Here is a 14,934-nt window from a genome sequence, read left to right as displayed (position 1 = left end):
CATGCCCCCTGTGTGGCTTGTGTTTCCCCAAGGTTGAGTGGCTGCGCAATGAAGAGCTCCTGGACCCCACACTGGACCCGAATTTCTACATCACCCTGGAACATAGCCTGGTGGTGAAGCAGGCCCGCCTAGCAGACACAGGCAACTATACCTGTGTGGCCAAGAATATTGTGGCCCGGCGTCGCAGTTCACCTGCTGCTATTACTGTCTACGGTACGGCCCCACCAGGGTGTAGGACAAGCTGTTCTGAGGAAAGGGGGTCTAGTAGGGAGTTAATTCCTTCTCAATCGTGAACTGGGGAGAGGGAGAAGAGTAAGAATCCAGTGGTTTTGATGATCCTTATCCCTAGGAAGCCCCAGAGCCTGGGTTCAGCCATAAATCAGGGGGAAAGAAAAGTTATATGTCAAAGTGAGTAACCCAGATGCATTCAGAGTATGAACAAGGACAGGTATATTCCCCATTCCAAAGTGAAATCTGGTCTTAGGGAGACTTGTGGGCTGAAGAAGCAACAGGAATGGGGGTGGGAACGTTGGCTGCTAACGTCACCAGGGAGTCAATGACACTTCTGCAGAATCCCACTGGGGAAAAGCGGCATGACCCTCCCCCTTCCTCCAAGTGTTTGCCCCTCTGCTTGTGACTCCTGCTGCATACCCCCCATGTTTTCCTGTGTATTTCCACCCCTCAAAACTGTACATAAACACAAACCCACAATGGCCGTGTGTTTAGAACACAAGAAAAAAAATAGGGGAAAGTGCAGAAGACGAAAGCCAAATAAATAATGTGCTGGGAGCCAGCAGTGTTGCCCTGAGGCACCAAAGGGCTTGGGTTCTCCTCCCAGGCTCAGAAAGCACAGTGCTCCCAGAGGGGGTGCCTGCCCTTTTCAGCCATTGCCCCACATATGGCACAGATGTCGGGAGCTTTAGTTGATGCTGTCCCTTCCCCCCAGTGAATGGTGGCTGGTCGACGTGGACGGACTGGTCAGCCTGCAGTACCAGCTGTGGACGGGGCTGGCAGAAGCGGAGCCGGAGCTGCACCAACCCAACGCCACTCAACGGGGGGTCCTTCTGTGAGGGCCAGAATGTGCAGAAAAGTTCCTGCGCCACCCTGTGCCCAGGTACCACCCTGCCACTGCTGCGCACTTGCTCCCATGGCTCTGTTTGCTGTGATTGTACGCGAAGCACTTCACCAGCACAGGCCTCATGAAAGTCGATAAATGCTTCGAAGACCAGCAGAGGCTGAATGACGCACTTTGGCTGCTGTCCTTCACCCAAAGCGCATCGCCCCCTTTTCTGTTTGATCCCCTCACAAAGCTCTGCCTGAGCATTATTCTTCAACCTCCTTGCTCAACCATCCCAGTCGCTGCCTTTCCCCCAAAGCAATCCTGTGGCCTTTGCAGTGAGTCCAGAAAGGTGTCATGAATGCCGGAGGCTTCTTGTTCTGTGTCTCCAGCTTTGTGTGAACTCACAGCCCTGAGGGCAACTGGACTTTGCCTAGCCCTCCCCTTCCCATTGGCTCTACCTGTCTTCCCTAACCTACCCATGTGTCTGTTGTTCATCCTTTTCCACCTCTGAGCCCTTTGTCCTTCTGAGGCATGTTGCAAATGTGGGAAGGATCTCCCCTTATCCCGCTAGGATGGTTTTGGTGTTCCAGTGTGGGTCAGCCGTAAACACTTTTGACCCTGTCCCTCCTATCCAACATAGCCCAGCATCTTCCTGCCCCCCTCGGGCTACTCCTGGTATTTGTGTAGAAAGATGTCTCCTGGAGGAGGCTTGTGTGGGGAGTAGAATTCACGGTGAGGGTAAGAATAGGTTGGAGCTGGCCTTTTGGCTACTAACCCTCTGCACTTCCCTCCTCCTGTCTGGCAGTGCCTGGGGGTTGGTCAGCCTGGAGCCTGTGGTCGGAGTGCGGCGCAGACTGTACACATTGGCGAAGCCGTGAGTGCTCTGATCCAGCGCCCCGGAATGGCGGGGAAGAGTGCCAGGGGCCTGAGCTGGAGACCCGCAATTGTACCAGTGAGCTGTGTACTCATGGTGAGTGCCTGTCACTTATGTCGTTTTGGAGGACAGAGGGGGTTGTGGTTGGAGGTGGTGGGGCATGTCATGAATTCTGATGGGCCTGTCCTTGTTGTCAGAAGCGTGTCTTGTTGAGTTCCTTTTGGGTCACGTTATGTTCCAGGCTGATTGAGATGTGTGTGGGGCCTGTCAGCTTCACTTTGCCCATCCATCTGCATAAGACTAGCTGCCGTCTGCCCAGCACAGATGGGAAAGCTGCTACCTAATTTGGCATCTCCTTGTTGTCACAGGCCGCAAACCAAGAGCCCACCTTGGAAGGACACCCGTATACCCTGCATGTCCTTTCGCAGGATGCCTAGAATTATCTCCCAAAACATGACCTCTCTATGCCCAAGACTAATGACTGGCACAGGTCAGCCCAGCAAGGCCTGTTGCCCTCCGGGCAGGAGAGTGCTGAGCCGACTTGACAGTGTGGGAGAGTGAGTGACAGGTCCCATCCTGGCTCATTATCTAGCTTAGGCTCGTTAGGCCTCCTACGGGTTTTCTCTTCCTTTTACATCAAATTAACCATTCATGCAGCTGAAACGAAGCAACGTCCCCCTGCCTTCCCAAAGCCTGACAGGTTGACCCAGCTGGCAGTGAGTGGGGGCGGGAAGGGGATCCAGAGGAACAGCAGGGCAAAGAGCTGTTTCACATAACACACGCAGGCACTCACATGCGCTTCCTTCCTTTCTCTCCTGCAAATGGCCGCCTTGAACATGTGCTGCTGCATAAAGTAAGCTACCGTGTCCACTCACCATTTTAACACATGCAACAAACGTGCTCCCTGACGCAGAACCCTCTTGAATGCTCTCTTCTCCCACAACACAATCTGTCCTATACATCAGCTCACTTGAGGCTACCCTTGCCAAAGGCCAGCACATCTATCCTATCCTGTGTTATAATGATTTGGGTCAAGGAGTTTTCAGTACTTCTGTTTGCTAAACATGCATGGACAGAAGGCAGTGGATGGGGAGAGGCTGTTAGCCCCTTCTCCTAATAAAAGATGGCCCGTCTTTACTCAGAAGGTTTGAGTTGGAGAGTGATCATTATTCCAGGCAGTGGTTGCTCCAGCTTACGCCACTGTTTTTCTCTTGACTCCCTTCTCAGGAGCTGGTGGCTCTGAGGATGTGGCTTTATATGTGGGCCTGATTGCTGTGGCTGTCTGCCTGGTGCTGCTGCTCCTGGTGGTGACACTTGTCTATTGTCGCAAGAAGGAAGGCCTGGATTCTGACGTTGCTGATTCTTCTATTCTCACTGCTGGCTTCCAGCCGGTCAGCATCAAGCCCACCAAAGCAGGTAAGCAACACTCTGGTCTGGGCAAATTTTTCAGTGCTGGTTCTAGTAGTTCTGTGCTGTTGTGCATGAGTGTGGGACAAACAATCTTAACACATTTGGTCTTGGCTGATGTTGACAGCTCTCATACAGTAGATGGTGCTTCTTTCTTTCAAAATCTCACTGCACTAGCAAAGGTTGAGTCCACTGTTCCTTCCTCCCGTCCTGGAAAGTAGGACTTCCAAGTCAAAACTCACATCTGGTGCCTATTGCTCCCTCACTGTTTAGCCTTTGCCCTGTTGCTCCTTATGTCCCATGACTCCTGCAGTCCACTCATGAACCAAAGCAGGACACCAGCCAGGAAGAGCAGCTCCTCTCTGGAGTGGGTGAGAAAGGAAGATATCCCAATTCCTGCATCCCCACCACCTGCACCCACACACACACGAGGCTTTTTAAAATAATTCAGAATTAATTCACGAAGCAAATTTCCCATCTATCAGGAAACATTTCATCTCAGGGAAAATAGTCCATGCTGGAATGGTAGACAGGAGACCTTATGGAACACCCGTACTACAACAACTGTCAGTAGCTGCCAGTGAATGACACATAGAAAAAAGGTAGCCAATCACATAATGTAGTGGACATCAGTAAAACCAAATGTTCCACTGTCTTTGACATATCTGAAGGAATTGTGTGGTACCACCTGTGAGTAATCACAACTCCCAATATGGCCACTCCATTTCTGACTTTGTGGATCCAATTCATAAGACCCTCTGCATGTTTCAAGGGACAGCTTGAATAATCATCATTTGATCACTGCTTCACTCAGCTGCCTCATTACCTCATGATGTGAAATTTTAAATTTGTCTCTGGGGGCAGCTGGGTGGCCTCTGCGTGAAAAGGAATGCTGGACTAGGCAGACAGTTGATGAGATCCAGCACGGCTGATCGTATTTTCTTTGCACACTGACCTGTGGTCTGCACAAGTGAAGAGGGGTTACAGTGACAGCTTTGCCATGAAAATGCATTCAGGTTGCACAACTGGGTTATGTGGATTAGCTCTGCATCCTTGCTCTAAAAGAGAGATTATTCTACACCTTTAAAAGATGTCCCTGGGGAATAAAATGCCTAACCTTATTAATACACAAAGTGATGGTTTGAACAGAGATCTTTATTTCTTGGGTCACTGCAGCAGTCTGTTACTCCTGCTGGTTAACGTATTTTATGCAACAGTGTCTGATGAGATAATGCTTTGTGATTAGGCTGCTACCTAGCTGAACAGCGACTCAAAAGATCTGCATTTGCCTCTGCAAAGTAATCTAGCTCTGAATGTAGAACTCAGAATGAATAAACTCCCTTTTCCAGCCTGGAAAAAATTTTTTACAAGTTGAAACAATAGATCCAATTTTACCAGCACAATTGTAAAGGCATAATTTTTCTCTCCCCACAGATAACTCCCACTTACTCACTATCCAGCCTGACTTGAGTACCACCACCATGACCTACCAGGGCTCTCTGTGTCCACGTCAAGACGGACCCAGCAAGTTCCAGCTTGGCAATGGGCACCTTCTGAGCCCATTAGGTAGTGGACGTCACACCTTGCACCACAGCTCACCCAGTGCTGATCCAGTGGACTTTGTCTCACGATTCTCTACCCAAAGTTTCTTCCGCTCCCTGCCTAGGGGTGGTGCCAACATGGCATATGGAACTTTCAACTTCCTGGGTGGACGCCTAATGATACCTAACACAGGTGAGGTTGGAAGGCAGGGAAAGAGCAGAGCTAGGGATTTGGGAACGTGGCCCAATGAAGAATATGTGAAACTACTTTATGAGTCCTTTCTGGACTAGCATTCATGTCTATACATCCGTGGGAAACAAGTTCCTTGTGATTTTGGGGGGTAGGGATAATTTTGTGACTAAACTACAGCTACCCAGCAGACCCCACTAGAGCAACTTCTACCTCCCAGATGAGAGTTAGGACTTTTAAGGATCAATGATCCTTAATCTTCCTTAATCTTTAACTTCAGCCCTTTTCAAAGATGGGGCCACAAGGCCTCCAGACTGTGCATCCTGTGACCCCTGAGCAGCAACAACATTTCTGTTTTTCAGGTGTCAGCCTGCTCATCCCACCTGATGCCATCCCACGAGGGAAGATCTATGAAATCTACCTGACACTGCACAAGCAGGAGGATGTGAGGTAAATCTCCATGCATACTAATAGGAACCTAGTTCAAGGCCACAACGTGCTTACACATTCCCTCATTGCACTGTACATATTACAGCTCACTGGGAATCTCACAAGTATCGGTACCTGGTTTTAGAAAACTCAGAGGCACCTCTGTCCCTATAGACAATACACAGGCTGTCCCTGCCTACCTGCAGAACAAACAGCCTGTCAGGAACTGGGTCGCAGCTGGCCAAGGACAAGCCCGCCAAACTAAGGCATGGCCATCAATCCCATTGCCAAAGGAAGAGCTGGCAGGAAACAGACACCCAGGGAAATAGAGCTGGGGGCAGGCAAGGACAGGAAGTGACCAGAGGTCCAATCAGATGGGGGAAAGGAGGGCCAGGCAGGACACCAGCACTGGATTGGAGCCCAGTGGGAAGGGTGTGGAGCAACCCCTTTTAAAAAGGGGATGGGGCCTGTGGCCAAAGAGGAAGCTGTTGGCTGTAGAGGTGCATGCTGCACTGGGTAGCCTCACAAACCAGGATGAAAAAGGATAAGCGAGTTCTTCCCCAAACTTTTCTGAGACTGACAAACAGCTTTTAGAGTTGAAGTTTGCCTGCAGGGAAGGTGGCAGCAAGAGGTGGAGGAGGCAGTGTGCCTTGCAGCTAACACCCTACCACTGAGTGCATTATATGGGAAACACTTTCATATTATCTGTGGGAAACACTTTCACATAGTAATCAGGGCCAAAATGTGGGGTGAGAGGTGTGTGGATATTTTTTGGTGGCCATAAGGGTCCCAGCCTCAGCTACACTTCCATGATATGGTCTACTTGCTCCATTTCAGACATTAAAATGGACTTTGGGAGGGGGCCTCATGTTACAAGTTTGTACAAAATCCAGAGAAATTATCCTCAAGCCCTGCACAGGATTGGAGTACCCAGGAAATAAAGACCTGTAGATAATTTCTAGGCAACTTTCACAGAACTGCCTATGTGAAAAATAGTGCCCGGGGCAAGCAGAAAATGGTATGCCCCCCCCCCAATACCAGTGAAATTCCATCCCCTATGTCTTCCCTCCTGCCCCTTTCCTGCCCTGTGTCCCCCACCTCTCTCCAGAGGCTTGTGTGTGAGAGCAGTGCAGAGTTTCTCTGGGAAGAGCAGCCACTGCTCCATTCACTTCAGATTTTGGGAAGCCAGCACCACCACAATGTGTGCAGGGCTCCTTAGCCCTCCTCAGCCAAGGCACCGAGCAGCTGCCAGGGGAAAGCATCAGGGATGTTTGGTTGGCAGCTGGCCTGCTGAGAGAGTGTCAAGGTTGAATTGGTGTGGGCTGGATGGCACACAGCGGCTCCTTCTGACTCGGGTGTGTGTGTGTCCAATTAAGAGTCCACCAACATCGTGAAGCCTTGGGGAGGGGAGTCTCTGGGGGGAAAGAGGAGGGGCATGGGGGCAATTTTCTGCCCCCCCATGACTAAATGTCTTTCACAAGGGACATTTGACCCCATGTGTCCCTGTGGGTGGTATGTTTTAACAAACACGTTTCTCTGCCCTGGCACTTGACAAACTGTTCTTGCTTGCATGCCACTGCTCAGGACTTCATGAACTAACAAGTGGAAGTAAGCATGCTTCCATCCTGGCCCATTCAGGCCCATCATGTACCAGTGTGCTCCCCACTTCAACCAGTCTTTTGCTTCATATCAGATTTTTAATTATGCAAGAGCTTAAATATATGATTCGGGTTAGATTTTCTCTTACGCAACTGCTCTGAGTGCAGGGAAACCCTCGCATCTTTTATTTACTTCAAAGAGAAAACAAAGTAAATATATGTGCAATGCCAGTTTTTTCCTCTCTCCCCTCTCCTCCTTTTCCCCACTCATAACCGTGTCCTCCTACACTTGCCTCATCCCACCCTCCTCCTGCTTTTCCGGCCAGCTCTCTCCTCATCCCCTCAAACCTCCATTTTTGTTCTGCTCTCTGGTTGAGTGACTTCCAGTGGATTTTGTTTTATTTTATCATCATCACTGTCATTCATTCACTCATTCACTCATTCACTCATTCATTCATTCATTCTTATTCTGTAATATATTGATGCATCAATGTATTAATAACATGAAAATGTGCCAAATATCTGTGAACTGCAACCATAAGACTTAGTTTGTCTGGGAATCTGGGGATCCATGCTGGCTTCTGCCAGCCCTGGAGAGCTCCTTGCCCACCATGCCTGCACCCTTGTGGGGTGGGGTGGGAATCCCACCATCCCACAATTACAGCAGGAGAAGTGGCAGGGAGTGAAGCAGAGGGGGGACAAAGTAGCAGGGGCAGGTAGGAGAGCAGCAGCAAGCAATGGGGGGGCCTAGTTAAGTGGGAGAGCAGCGGCAAACAGCAGGGGACGCAGGACACCTGGAGAGCAGTGGTGAGTGGGCAGGAGAACAGGGGCAAGTGGCAGGCGGGAGGGCAACAGCAAGTGACCTTGGGCCCAGGAGAGCAGTGGCGGGCAGGCAGAAGAGTGCATCTGCTTATGTAGACTCTCACTGGCCAGCATCTAGCCTGCTTCTGCTTCCTGGCCAGTGCGGGTGGGGGAGAGCAGAGGAAGCAGGGCAGGTGCCGCCAGCCAGTGACTGAGAGAGTCTGAGAGTGAGCAGACAGGCTGGCATCAATCCAGCAAGAAAGCTGGGCAGACTAAATGGGGGGGAGCCAAATGCACCCCCACCTGACCAAGGAGCATGGTGCCTGGGTTGAGGGACCCCTCCTGCCCTCTCCCCCACAAGATAAGTACTGGCTGAGTACTGAGGTGATAGATTTGATTAGTATGCCTAAAAGAATGGACTGGCCCAGATCACCATAAACATCAGCCTTGCTAGCGATACTGGCAGGACTGTCATCCAGGAAAGCTATTGTCAGACTACCCCTGTCAGTCTCACAAGGAAAGAACTTGGTCAGACTACTGTCTAGTAATGCTCTAAGGAACTCCCGTGCTGGGCATACTGAGAGGCTTCCTTATTTTCTCCAAGGAAAGGAAAAAATGCTCTGTGCCAGCCGTTTCTCCATCTGCATTCTCAGAAATGTTTCTGGAGTTTCCACCTTGAAGAAGTCCTCAATGATAATTGGGTGCTATACCTTTTCACTGTGACCAGGATCATTATATCTACAGCAAATGTGATACAATTGCTGAAATTTAATAGCAACTTTCTGAGTTAAGGCAAACCTCTTTCTGTGGATTGTGAGCCCTATGTGCTGACCCTAACGCTATCTTCTTCCCTGAGGAGAAAGACAGAGATTTTGTTACCTCTCTGTGCCCAGTGGAATGTAGATCAAGGCAACAAAAGCTGATATCAACAAAGAAACCCATTTGTGAATTGCGTTGTATACAGCTTCTCCACAAGCTCATTTTTACCTTCTCCCACTAAGGTTGCCCCTGGCTGGCTGCCAGACCCTGCTGAGCCCCATTGTCAGCTGTGGCCCTCCTGGGGTGCTGCTCACCAGACCTGTCATCTTAGCCATGGATCACTGTGTGGAGCCAAACCCTGAAACCTGGAGCCTGCGCCTCAAGAAGCAGTCCTGTGAGGGCACATGGGAGGTGAGTGCTTGGCTGTGGGTGTTCACACAGCAGTTCGAGGACTTGAGCAAAGCTGTGTGACCTCTGTGCTTAATAAACCCCTCCACCTATTTTTCACTAAGTAAGCCCTAATTCTGTGATCTATGTACATTATCTCAATTTACATATTTTGCATAATATGTTGCTTCTGCTAGGGCACTCAAGTCCTGTTCATCAGAAACTCTGGAAATTTGATTCAGCCATCCCTTGGACTACTGAGTTTTCCCCAAATGTTGGCCATACACACACAAGCCTACTTTTGCTGTTTCTAAGCACTGAAAGCTGAAAGCTGTCCTTACGTGCCAGTTCATGTGTATTGTGTTCACTGTGTACCAGCGTAGCAATTAGAATGTTAGACTAAGATCCGGGAGACCCAGGTTCAAATCCCCATTCTGCTGTGAAGCCAACTGAGTGACCTTGACTCAGGTGATATCCTCACTGGGTATTAATCCTGAAATAGTCACCCGAAATATCCAGGTTCCCTCGAGATCTCCTCATAGCCAAACCGCAGAACACAGATCAGTCCTGTTTCTGGCGCTCCTCCCTCCCCCACCCTTATCATGGGATTTTCCTAGACCTGCTTGTATATCCACCTTTTTGGAGAAAAAAAACACTCCAATGGGAGCTAATAGGAGATGGGGGCTACACATTTGAGGGTCCATAACTTTGGTCCCCATGAACCAAACTTCACCAAACCTGGGTGGTATCATCAGGAGGGTCTCCTAAAGATAATCTGAAATGTTGGTGCTGCTAGCTTAACAATTGCACCCCTGACAGCAGGCACCCCCCCCCCCCCAAGGGCAGGCCTAGACGTCTTCACTAGAAACATGCTGCAGTGGGAATGTTGGAACCTGGATGAAAAGGTGCTGATTCTTTTGAAACTTGGTTGTATCTAGATTAAATTTTCAGTGGGACTTCAGCCTCAGTCACACTCATCATCATCTACTTCACAAGGTTTTTGCAAAGTTAAAATGGGGAGGGAAGTGCCATGTATGCCACCCTGAGTGCCTTGGGGTAAGGACAGGATGACTGCCATTCTGGATGACAACTTTCTTGATGACAGACCAATCAACATGCATCCTCTGTGCAGGCGTACTAATGCACCCTGAATCTATCTCAGCCACTTTGTTCTGGTGCTATCTTGCCAGTTCTGTATGGACAAACTAGTTCTGTGCTCACTGTTCCAACATGTGCCGCTTGGAGTTATTTTTGCCCCCTTTCCATTCTGTCAGGATGTGTTGCACCTGGGTGAGCCAGTACCCTCAGAATTCTACCACTGCCAGCTGGAACCTCAGGCTTGCTTCATCTTCACAGAACAACTAGGCCGCTTCGCCTTGGTGGGCGAATCCCTCAGCATGGCTGCCTCAAAACGCCTCAAACTGGTCCTCTTCGCACCCACTACTTGTAGTGGGCTGGAATACGATGTTCGTGTGTATTGCCTCAGTGATACCCGTGATGCACTCAAGGTACTAGTTTTAAGGCTGAAATGTCATCCCCACAAAATACTAATCCTCTTTTGGGGTTCCCAAACCCTTCTACAAATTTCACATCTATACTGGCATAGTGCACTCTCTGTTGTCCCAATGACACAATATTTACTCAAAAACACTGCCTTAGGATCTATTAAAGGCCAGATGACACCTGAGTAAGGCATCTGCTCATCTGCTGCTTCTGCAGTCCTGACCACATATCTAATATACTGCCCCTCTTAGTTCCAAACTACACAATATGTTTGGAGACAAGTCAGATTGGGCAGCCCCTCCCCAACAAATAGTGCTCCTGGGGATACTTTAGGTAGGAAAATGGTTCAGCGGGAAGACTGAAGTCTCAAATCAGTCTTTGCAGCACTTGGAAAATAAGTTCCCACAGTTGCCATCTAGCTGTGGGATATGTGAAATGTATGGTATAGTTTGGACCTTAAGAACTATCAAATCACAATGACAGGATCCCTAACATCACCTTACAGAGACCTCTTGCCTTCCCCATCATGGCCTGCCAAGCCTATTTTGCTATGTCAATATTTGTCACCCAGGAATTTTGCCACAGCAACACAGGCCAGACAGGTTGTTGTGGGTTTTTTCTGGGCTGGCCTGTATTGTTGAACGCTAGAATCAACTACCTGTTGTGGGTTTTCCAGGCTATGTGGCTGTGGTCTGGTAGTTTTTGTTTCACCTGCATCCATGGCTGGCATCTTCAGAGGCATGTCACAGTAAGATCTGAAGATGCCAACCATCCATGCAGGCAAAACACTAAGAGCAAAAACTATCAGACCAAGCCTTCAACAATACAGACCAGACCTCTGCATTTCCAGAATTCCCATCTTATACAATGGCTTAGCAGCAGTTGGACCTGTAGTAGCTGGGGGACACTGGGAATGGGTGTTAATTGTTCTGGAAGCTCAATCTTTTCCCTCTTTGCCCCTTATGTTCATGTCACCACAGGAAGTGGTACAAATAGAGAAGCAGATGGGAGGACAGCTGATTGGTGCACCGCGGATCCTGCACTTCAAGGACAGTTACCACAATTTGCGCCTCTCTATCCATGATGTGCCCAGCTCACTGTGGAAGAGCAAGCTTCTTGTCAGCTATCAGGCAAGTGTGCTCACTAGTTCTAGGAAGGCTCTGCATTTGGAGCCGGATTTTCAGAATTCTTTGCTGGCAACAGATCTTGCCAGTCTGTGCCCACCCTGTTGTTGAGTCACAATGCACCCTTTGTCTTCGGACCAAGAATACAGCACGATTGCTGCCAGGTCCTTCTCTTGCCAAATACCAATCTGTACACCGGGGGACCAGGTAATCTGCCCAACACTGTGTGGTCTCCTTCCGGACTCCACGGGCACCTGCTCACCTGACAGAAGCCTAGTTCCTGAGCCTGTGAATCTCTCTTCCCAGGAGATTCCCTTCTACCACCTTTGGAGTGGGCTGCAGCCCTATCTGCACTGCACCTTCACACTGGAGCGACTCAGCACCAGCACTTGCCAGCTGGCTTGCAAAATCTGGATCTGGCAGGTTGAGGGCGATGGGCAGAGCTTCAATATTGACTTCAACATCGCAAAGGTGAGGGCAAGGACATGGTGACTGGGAGGTTGGGGAGATTACCGCCCTGGGGACCTTTGCACTAGGAGGGAACTCATAAAGAGTATCATATCACCCAGGCCAGTTCTGAGCCCAGTAGTAAAATATTGGGCAGAGTTCCAAATACATAAGCTGAGGCTGTAGGTAGCAGGGTGGCCACTGTCCTATGAGGATCCCAATGAGATGCAAGAGCTGAAGAAGAGGGTTTTGCTCCATCAGGAGGGTTTTCCTTGATCTTGTGTAGGACTTCCCTTTCAGCATACAGTGTGGTGTGTAGCCCCTTGCCCCCTCGAGGACTAACAAAACCAGCGTAAACAATAGGAAATAGTTTATAAATTGCAAAATGAATTATGAGTAAAATATACCCATTTTCTCCATTTGCAGAATGTATACAAGCCATGATATTCTGTTTAGCTTGGCACCGTGCTTTAATCTTTTTCGTGCTGAGTCCCCCTGAAGCAAAAGTCTTCACACCACAGAGACTGCTCTCTTCCTCACCTACCTCTCTTCCCCTTTCCTTCCCATTCTGTTCTCTTCCCTCAGAAGGACACCAGCACCATCTTTTAACATTTCTCTGTAATAATATTGGCAACCTTTGGACTGTAAGAAAAATAAATGAAAGCAACTCTTAGATCAAAACTAGCCAAAGGAAAAGGGAGATGCTCTGGGGAGGCCAGGGAGACATTTGAGATCTGAATCACGCATGGTTTTTCATGTGTCCTCCCATGCTTTTCAGGAAGTGCAAAATATTGTCGTATCGATGTCGCCTACAGAATAGTGACTTTTGTCATGCTCTTTCCCCATCCCAAACATAGTATCTTAGGAATGGAGTGGGTGGGAGGGAACTATTTCGTTTCTGTAATTACCATGTCATGGAAATAGGCTTGAAGTCCTTGCTGGGTTCCCTGGACTCCATTAAAGTGTATGCATTCTTGCTTGATCCCTACTAACAGGATATATTCGTGATCTTCAGCTCTCTTTCCCTAAACCTGCCCAAGAAGTGTATAGATGGAGAGATCCTCTTGAGAAAACTCTTCCAAGAAATCATCTTAGAAAGAACAGTCTTTGCTCTGGGTCTCAGGCCCCCTGTCCGCACACTCAACCCTCTCATCCCAAAGCTGCCATTGTGTGGGATCCACTTGCCCCATAGATTCCAATTGCTGCTGTCCTCTTTCCAGGATGCACGGTTCTCAGACTGGCTGCCCCCAGATCATGAGGCTGGCTCCCCTGCCCTGGTGGGCCCCAGTGCCTTCAAGATCCCCTTCCTCATCCGCCAGAAGATCATCAGCAGCCTGGATGCACCAGGAGTCCGTGGAGCTGACTGGAGAGCGTTAGCTCAAAAGCTGCACCTTGACAGGTAAAAGGGATCTCTGGGTAAAACTGCCCACATAACTTCAAGCCACAATGAGCCCAGGGTGGGTGAATTTTGTTTCAGCAGAAATAAGAGAGGAAGTGGATGTTTGGGCTCAGTGGAGTCAAGTGAGAGTTAATGCATGAAGAAATATGGTCACATTCTTTCCTTTGTGACATACCCAAACACCATGAGGGGGCAGGGATAAGGGAGGGGTGGCTGCAGCTGGCATTGAGGATTTAGTGACTACTCATCCTGCCTTCTGATGCTGACAACATCTCTCTCTCCCTCTCTCTCCACAGCCATCTAAGCTTCTTTGCTTCAAAACCCAGTCCTACAGCCATGATCTTGAACTTATGGGAGTCCTGTCACTTTCCCAATGGGAACCTCAACCAGTTGGCTGCTGCTGTGGCTGAGGTGGGCAAGCAGGACAGCTCCCTCTTTATGGTTTCAGAGGCCGAGTGCTAAGGCACTCAGGGGGGACAGTACAGGCCTGAGCTGGGAGATGACAGGGGGCATCTCCATTTGAGAGGGCAGTGCTCCTGCTTAGAACATGCCTGTGCACCCCTGTCTGCGGCATCCTGGCCTCATGCCCTCTATTCCTTGTGCCAAATACAGCCAGAAGGCAAGCACACTGGCTCAATCTCCAGCAGTCATGGCAAATGCTACTGAATGCTTACCCTGCTGCTACTGAGAAAGTTTTGGGACTGGCTGAGGGAGGCCTGTCCCTACTGCCTGAATAGGCTCACAATGGATTCTGATGGGTGAGCATCTGGACCTCGTCATGTGCTCAGATCTATCTTTTTTCTTAGTGTGTGTGTGTGGGGGGGGGGAGGCCAGGGAAAACAGCTGGCCTACCATGACCAGGAGAAAAAAGGTAAGCTTGCTTCTGAAGCTGACATATCTGTACCCTTCCCACTACTGCCACCCAGGACATCCCGTGCTACAACACAGGAGGGGGGTGTGTGTGGGCCAGGACACTTCCAGAGCCATCTCTATATACTTTTATTCCAGCCCAAGAAATACTCAAGACTCAGCCATAGAGGGCAGCCCGGGGGAGGGGGGTAGTGGTCTGCAAATACTGGGAGCCCCAAGAGGACAAGGGAGGGACAGGAAATGCAGCAGAGGGGACAGCCCAGGAACAAGGCAGAACTGTACTGGGCAACTGGGTCTGTGCCTCCTTAACCCTTGCCCAATGTATATGCAAAGGGAATTGTGCGTGTGCGTGGCAGTCCAATCTGTGCAGTGAACGTGTGCTGAACCAGGCAGGTCCATGCTGTATTGTGTAAAGATCGTTTTTTATTCTGTATTCAAGTGCATTCAAGTATTTACACTTGGCCTTATGTACATATAAGCGTCCCGCACAGGGTTTTAGCGGGCATGAATGTAAATAAATTATATATATATTGCTACATGGGGGC

General features: G+C 49.4%; 1 protein-coding gene across 2 annotated transcripts in view; it reads left to right on the top strand.

Annotated features, from left to right (window-relative positions):
• UNC5A (unc-5 netrin receptor A) overlaps positions 1–14,925 on the top strand; it is a 115,341-nt gene extending 100,416 nt beyond the window's left edge. The window contains exons 5-16 of one of the 2 annotated variants that reach the window (XM_048491397.1): positions 33–213; positions 947–1,114; positions 1,866–2,030; positions 3,162–3,350; positions 4,776–5,075; positions 5,435–5,522; positions 8,902–9,070; positions 10,321–10,554; positions 11,530–11,679; positions 11,980–12,144; positions 13,341–13,519; positions 13,816–14,925. In XM_048491397.1, coding sequence (XP_048347354.1) covers positions 33–213; positions 947–1,114; positions 1,866–2,030; positions 3,162–3,350; positions 4,776–5,075; positions 5,435–5,522; positions 8,902–9,070; positions 10,321–10,554; positions 11,530–11,679; positions 11,980–12,144; positions 13,341–13,519; positions 13,816–13,981 — 2,154 coding nt within the window. In that variant the 3' untranslated portion in view covers positions 13,982–14,925. The remainder of the gene's footprint in view (positions 1–32; positions 214–946; positions 1,115–1,865; positions 2,031–3,161; positions 3,351–4,775; positions 5,076–5,434; positions 5,523–8,901; positions 9,071–10,320; positions 10,555–11,529; positions 11,680–11,979; positions 12,145–13,340; positions 13,520–13,815) is intronic. The other variant, XM_048491398.1, reaches the window with a different exon arrangement.
• The last annotated feature ends 9 nt before the right edge of the window (positions 14,926–14,934 follow it).

Source organism: Sphaerodactylus townsendi, linkage group LG03, assembly GCF_021028975.2.
Source record: "Sphaerodactylus townsendi isolate TG3544 linkage group LG03, MPM_Stown_v2.3, whole genome shotgun sequence".
Taxonomy (NCBI): domain Eukaryota; kingdom Metazoa; phylum Chordata; class Lepidosauria; order Squamata; family Sphaerodactylidae; genus Sphaerodactylus; species Sphaerodactylus townsendi.
The sequence above is the reverse complement of the archived record's forward strand: the minus strand, read 5'-3'. Positions and strand labels throughout refer to the sequence as shown.